At 54.6% G+C, this 7,667-nt stretch overlaps 1 protein-coding gene across 1 annotated transcript; it reads left to right on the forward strand.

Annotated features, from left to right (window-relative positions):
* Positions 1–4,468: 4,468 nt before the first annotated feature.
* On the forward strand, positions 4,469–7,447 carry LOC119317155 (wall-associated receptor kinase 2-like). Its single transcript, XM_037591564.1, has 3 exons — positions 4,469–5,558; positions 5,649–5,819; positions 5,934–7,447. Exons 1-3 carry the CDS (start codon positions 4,655–4,657, stop codon positions 7,130–7,132), a joined length of 2,274 nt encoding a protein of 757 aa, XP_037447461.1. The 5' UTR covers positions 4,469–4,654; the 3' UTR covers positions 7,133–7,447.
* The last annotated feature ends 220 nt before the right edge of the window (positions 7,448–7,667 follow it).

Consider the following 7,667-nt stretch of genomic DNA (forward strand, 5'->3'; position numbering starts at 1 on the left):
ATTTTCCGGCCACTTATAAAATAATATTTCGGACATGCCACGGGCGCGTGCAAGTGTGTCTGGGCTCGGAATGGACAACAGAAGGAACTGGGGGAACCCGGACGGATGCAGGTTTTGAAAAACATGATGATGCAATGCACATGATGACATGACAAGACGCAACACGCAAGTAAATGACATGACAACGTCAGCGAATAACTGGAAGACATCTGGCGCAACGGTCTCGGGGCGTCACAATATCTACTACACAACCTTATTCTTGTAGACGTTGTTGGGCCTCCAAGTGCTGAGGTTTGTAGGACAGTAGCAAATTTCCCTCAAGTGGATGACCTAAGGTTTATCAATCCGTAGGAGGCATAGGATGAAGATGGTCTCTCTCAAGCAACCCTGCAACCAAATAACAAAGAGTCTCTTGTGTCCCCAACGCACCCAATACAATGGTAAATTGTATAGGTGCACTAGTTCGGCGAAGAGATGGTGATACAAGTGGTATATGGATAGTAGATAATGGTTTTTGTAATCTGAAATTATAAAAACAGCAAGGTCACTAATGATAAAAGTGAGCGTAAACGGTATTGCAATGCTAGGAAACAAGACCTAGGGTTCATACTTTCACCAGTGCAAGTCCTCTCAACAATAATAACATAATTGGATCACATAACTATCCCTCAACATGCAACAAAGAGTCACTCCAAAGTCACTAATAGCGGAGAACAAACGAAGAGATTATGGTAGGGTACGAAACCACCTCAAAGTTATTCTTTCCAATCAATCTATTGGGCTATTCCTATAAATGTCACAAACAGCCCTAGAGTTCGTACTAGAATAATACCTTAAGACACAAATCAACAAAAACCCTAATGTCACCTAGATACTCCAATGTCACCTCAAGTATCCGCGGGTATGATTATACGATATGCATCACACAATCTCAGATTCATCTATTCAACCAACACATAGAACCTCAAAGAGTGCCCCAAAGTTTCTACCGAAGAATCACGACGAAAACGTGTGCCAACCCCTATGCATAGGTTCATGGGCGGAACCCGCAAGTTGATCACCAAAACATACATCAAGTGAATCACGTGATATCCCATTGTCACCACAAATATGCACGGCAAGACATACATCAAGTGTTCTCAAATCTTTAAAGACTCAATCCGATAAGATAACTTCAAAGGGGAAACTCAATCCATTACAAGAGAGTAGAGGGGGAGAAGAAACATAAGATCCAACTACAATAGCAAAGCTCGCGATACATCAAGATCGTGCCAACTCAAGAACACAAGAGAGAGAGAGAGATCAAACACATAGCTACTGGTACATACCCTCAGACCCGAGGGAGAACTACTCCCTCCTCGTCATGGAGAGCACCGGGATGATGAAGATGTCCACCGGAGAGGGATTCCCCCTCCGGCAGGGTGCCGGAGCGGGTCTAGATTGGCTTTCGGTGGCTACGGAGGCTTCTGGCGGCGGGACTCCCAATCTATTGTGATCCCTGATCATTTTAGGGTATATGGGTATATATAGGAGGAAGAAATACGCCAGGGGAGCCACGAGGGGCCCACGAGGGTGGAGGGCACGCCCAAGGGGGTGGGCGCGCCCCCCTGCCTTGTGGCTTCCTCATTGCTTCCCTTACGTGCACTCCAAGTTTTCCCGGGTTGCGTTCCTTCCAAAAATAAGTTCCGTGAAGTTTCAGGTCAATTGGACTCCGTTTGATTTTCCTTTTCTGCGATACTCTAAAACAAGCAAAAAACAGAAACTGGCACTGGGCTCTGGGTTAATAGGTTAGTCCCAAAAATAATATAAAAGTGTATAATAAAGCCCATAAACATCCAAAACAGATAATATAATAGCATGGAACAATCAAAAATTATAGATACGTTGGAGACGTATCAACTAAGGCAACTCCACCGCGTGACCCCATCCCGTTCGGCCCCGTCCGTTTGGGGTAAAAGGGACAAACGAGGCGGCCCAGCGCGCGACGGCCTGGACCCATCTGGTCAGTTTTGTGTCCGGGCCGATCCATTTCGACCGCAAACTTGCGCCGGGTTTGGGTCGCGGCGGACACCAAACGGACGCGTCGCTCATCCGCGTCGGGGCCCATGGCATGCGGCCACCTACCTCCCACCGCCTGACATCAATGCGCATGCGCGGCCGGCCCTGCCTGTCATCCACGCAGGCGAACGGTCGTGGTCCTTCTTAAATGGGAACCCGTGGACCGGTCGTCTTCCACACCCCCCCACTCCACCCCGCGGCCTCCTCGAAACCCGACAACCCCAAATCCTAGCCTCGCCTCGAACTCGCCGGCCGGCCACTGAGGGAGTCCTGGACTAAGGGGTCCTCGGGCGTCTGGCCTGTTAGTTATGGGCCGGACTGATGGGCTATGAAGACACGAAGACCGAAGACTACACCCATGTCCGGATGGGACTCTCCTTGACTTGGAAGGAAAGCTTGGCGACTAAATATATAGATTCCTTTCTTTGTAACCGACCTTGTGTAACCCTAGATCCTCCCGGTGTCTATATAAACCGGAGGACTTAGTCCAGAAGATAGACATTATCATAGCCATGCAGGCTAGACCTCTAGGGTTTAGCCATTACGATCTCGTGGTAGATCAACTCTTGTAATACTCATATTCATCAAGATCAAATCAAGCAGGACGTAGGGTATTACCTCCATAGAAAGGGCCCGAACCAGGGTAAAACATTGTGTCCCCTGTCTCCTGTTGCCATCGACCTTAGACGCACAGTTCGGGACCCTCTACCCGAGATCCGCCGGTTTTGTCACCGACAGCCACCTCGCAGCCATGGGGCTATGGAACTACGGCCGCGAGGGGAAGCACGACCGCGAGGCTGGCTCCTCGTCGGGGCGCCGCTGCGGCTCCATGAAGAAGGAGGAGCCCGCATCACCACCGGGTCAGGCCCCCGCGCCGCTCGCGTTCTCCTTCACGCCCACGGCCGCCGGCGAGCGCGACCGGCACTACATCGAGGCAGCCGTATGCCGCCGCTATTGGGAGACGAGGACGCCGCTACCCTAGAGCAACGTCCACCTCACCAACAACTGGCACTTGTCGGTCGACCGCGTGTCGATTCCGCTGGTCTCGCTGAGCGGCCGTGCGCGCCGCCAGGAGATCGAGCACCGCCGCCGCCTCCTCCCGGACGACCTCTACTACGACGAGAGGTACGCCCCCGACTCGCCCCTGTGGGACACGTGGTTCTGGGATGAGCATGACATGCGGCGGGCGCCCTTCTTCCCCGGCACGTCGACGGGGCCACGGCGGCCACGTGAGCACCGAGCAGCTGCTCCCCAGGCGCGCGGGCGTACGCGGGTGCCGTCGCCACCACCACCTCCTCGCATGACAGCGGAGGAGGAGGAGGCCCGTCTCATGGCGCGTGTCATGGAGGACTCCATGTGCACGCACGACGAGTGCCAATGGGAGGGCCTCGAGGAGATGATGACCCTCTCCGCGCCGGCGACGTCGCCATCCCCGAGCTGGAGATGGTGGCGAAGGAGGAGGTGATGGAGGAGGCGATGGTGGCCGCTTTCCACCCGGGCCTGGTTGGCCAGCACTAGAGCTGGTCGTGCATGACTCCGGATATGGCGAACGCCGTGGGGGGAGTGGACTGGCGCCCCACGCTGCCGCGATCACCGGAACGGGACGTCTCGCCGCGGGAGGAGGTGGTGCAGGCACCTGCCACCTTCCAGCACGCCGCCCACGTGCACCACGGACCGCCGGCCCACCTGTGGACGCCACCGGACTACGTCGACCTCGTCAATGATGACGATGACACCGGCGGCCACTGAAGACGGTGACGGCCACGGCATCGACGGGCGCGGCAGGAGCGCGCGGGCGGCTTTTTTATTTTGTTTTTATGTTAATTATGGCACTGGGCCGTTTAAGCGTGAAACTGAGCTGTTTTATGGCCGTGATCCCTAACTTATGTTTTAAATTTTTTAAACTGTTTATTTATTTATTAGGTATTTTATTGAAGTTTTTTTATATTTTTTTATCACGCCCACCCGAACATGATTTGGGATGCGGCTGCGTGTTAGGCGTACTTATGACCCAACGGATAGACGCGGACATGGGCGAACCCGTTGCCGCTCCAAAGAAATAAAATCCGGCCAAACCGGACGTTCGTTTGGAGTCGTGTGGTGGAGTTGGCCTAACAACAAAGTATGCGGGAGAGACGCGTGAGACAAACGAACTGTGTGTGAAATCATGAACGGCTGGCCTTGTCTCCCATCATTTCCTCCCGCGGCATCTTGCTTGCGCAATTGATCGGTTATGAGAGTTCGTCGCCCCCTCGTGCGCGTCTTTGTCGAGTACCGAGCGGCAAGAGCTTCAACAAAGTAGGCATTCGCATGAACACTCTGACGGAGTCCTACCGCATCAGTCTTTTTCAGTCTCTTCTTTTTGGAACTATTCCTTTTCCTTTGACGGTTGGAGAGAACGTGTAGATCCTCCGATCTAATCAAAGTGGTCGCTTGCGAATTCATTGCAGCAATGGCGACAGCTCTTGCCAGAATCGTCGCTTGATATTTCCTTGTTGAAACTTGCAGCCTCCAAACTAAAGTAAAGGAGTTGTATCCAGAGCAGCGACGGCAAGGCAAAATTTGAGCACGCCGGCTCACCTCGCAAGCTGCAGAGATGCTTCTTACCTTGATCGCCGTGCTCGCTTCGGCGTGGCCCGCGGCGGCAGCGGCATCGCAACCACCGAGCGGAACATGCCAGCGGCGGTGCGGCGACGTGGACATCCCGTACCCGTTCGGCATCGCCCGCGGGTGCTACCTCTACACGGGCGAGAACGACGTGACCTTCGGCCTCACCTGCAACCTCACCGCCGACGGCACCTACAGGCCCTTCTGCTTCGAGGTCGAGGTCCTGGGCGTGTCCGTGGCCCGCGGGCAGGCGCGCGTCCGCAACGAGATCAACCCGTGGTGCTACAACGCCACGTCCCGGTCCATGGACGGGGGGAGCAGCATGTGGACGGACTTCTCCGACTCGTCCTTCATGCTGTCCGACGAGGACAACCGGTTCACCGTGGTCGGGTGCAACTCGCTCGCCTACGTGAGCTCCAAGGACGCGTCCCAGTTCGCGACGGGCTCCACGTACATGACCGGGTGCATGGCCACGTGCCCGGGCGCCGGCCGGCTGGAGAACGGCTCCTGCTCCGGCATGGGCTGCTGCCAGGCGGCCATCCCCAGGGGGATCAACTCGTACGACGTGGTGTTTGAGGAGAAGTTCAACACCACCGCGATCGCTAACTTCAGCCGGTGCAGCTACGCGGTCCTGGTCGAGGCGGCGTGGTTCGACTTCCGCACCACCTACGTCACCGCCGGCGACTTCATGGCGTCCACCGGCGGGAAGGTTCCGCTGGTGCTCGACTGGGTGGTAGGGAAGGTGACGTGCCGGGAGGCGATGCGGAACACCACGGCCTACGCCTGCGTCAGCAGCAGCAGCGTGTGCGTGGATTCGAGGAACGGCCCGGGATATCTCTGCAACTGCTCTCGTGGGTACCAAGGCAACCCATACATGCAAGGCGGCTGCCGAGGTCTGCTCTTCGTCTTTTTCCTATTCCTATCCTACTCGATATTGCCGAGGTCTGCTATAAGAAATTCAGATTTGGTTTTTGCTTTTGCAGATATTGACGAGTGCGGCGATGGTGGAATCAGTTACCCGTGCTCTGCTCCTGGTACCTGCATCAACACCCCGGGAGGATTCAGGTGCGCTTGCCCTGACAAGACAACAGGCAACGCTTATACTGGCACATGCGAGGCCAAGAAATCTCAACTTGGAGCGCACATTGCAATTGGTACGCCATTTGACTCCATTTGACATTTCTCTGCTCTCCCAAGAACAAGAAGTATGCTCCCTGAATTCTTTCAGACGTGTGAATCTTAATTTCTAGCACACCTTTTTAATGCAGGTGTTAGCATCAGCGTAGTTGTACTGGTAATTAGCATGTCCTGCGCCTACCTGATCCACGAAAGGAGGAGCCTCGCCACCGTAAAGCGGAGGTACTTCAAGCAGCACGGAGGCCTCATGCTGTTCGAGGAGATGAAGTCAAAGCAAGGAGTGTCCTTCACGCTGTTCACCAAGGAGGAGCTAGAGGAGGCAACCGGCAGATTCGACGAGCGAAATGTGATCGGGAAGGGAGGCAACGGCACTGTCTACAAGGGCACCCTCAAGGACAGCCGAACAGTGGCCATAAAGCGGTGCAAGCTCATCAACGACCGGCAGAAGAAGGAGTTCGGGAAGGAGATGCTCATCCTGTCCCAGATCAACCACCGGAACGTCGTCAGGCTCTACGGCTGCTGCCTCGAGGTGGAGGTCCCCATGCTCGTCTACGAGTTCGTCCCCAACGGCACCCTGTACCAGCTCATCCACCGCCACGGAGCGCGCGCCCCCCTGCCCCTGGCGACGCGCCTCAAGATCGCGCACGAGGGCGCCGAGGCGCTCGCGTACCTGCACTCCTGGGCCTCGCCGCCGATCATCCACGGCGACGTCAAGTCGCCCAACATGCTCATCGACGACGGCCACACCGTCAAGGTCTCCGACTTCGGGGCCTCCACGCTGGCCCCGACGGACGAGGCCCAGTTCGTGACGTTTGTCCAGGGCACCTGCGGCTACCTCGACCCGGAGTACATGCAGACCTGCAAGCTGACGGACAAGAGCGACGTGTACAGCTTCGGCGTCGTCCTCCTGGAGCTGCTCACCCGGAGGAAGGCGCTCAACCTTCAGGCCGCCGAGGGCGAGGAGAAGAACCTCTCGTCGCACTTCCTTCTCGCCGCGAGCACGAGCAAGCTGGACGAGATAGTGGACGCCCAGATCGTGGACGAGCAGAGCATCGAGGTGATTGAGCAGGTGGCAGAGATAGCAAAGCAGTGCCTGGAGATGGGCAGCGAGAGGAGACCCTCCATGCGCGAGGTTGCAGAAGAGCTTGGCGGGCTAAGGAGGCGTCTGCTTGCGCAGCATCCGTGGGGCCAAAAGAGTTCCGAGGAGACGGAAGCCTTGCTTGCTGTTGGGTCGCCACCGCCAGCAAGCAATTGCTCCGAGATTGAGCTTAGCAATGCATATGTCAGCCTGGACGATTCTGCGTATCTGGGAGTGCAATCCCCACGGTGATACCATTTTTTCTTGCTTCCGGCGAGCCCCGGACCCTCCTGGATCGAATTTTGTGAGCATACGGCCAGCTGTCGTGTGCTTGCGTATGCACGTTTTGGTAACAAAGAAATGGTCACGTACTAACATGATGTTTGTGCACGTTTACTAGTTTTTAGATGAACGTATACAAGGATTTTTTTTTTTGCATAAGGTGTAGTAAATACTCCCTCCGTAAAGAAATATAAGTATGTTTAGTAAGACTAGAACAATGCACGTGCGCTGCAATACATATTTCTCTGTTTCAACATTAACCATTTGTAATATATATTTTTCATATCCTCATGTGTATTAACATTGTGGGCTTAATTTTGCTGTTATAAATCATTCTGCTTCCAAGGCCTATGAATGATATCTCATTGATACCAAGGCTATCTTAGGGGAAGAGCTCGGCTATAAGCAATCAAATCCTTAATTCCAAGGCCACCCAAAGACTTAGGTGCACAAATGTACTTCTAGTTCACAAGGAATTAGAAGATAATGGGCCATCAACATGGAC

This window comes from Triticum dicoccoides, chromosome 6A (genome assembly GCF_002162155.2).
Source record: "Triticum dicoccoides isolate Atlit2015 ecotype Zavitan chromosome 6A, WEW_v2.0, whole genome shotgun sequence".
NCBI classification, from domain to species: Eukaryota; Viridiplantae; Streptophyta; class Magnoliopsida; order Poales; family Poaceae; genus Triticum; species Triticum dicoccoides.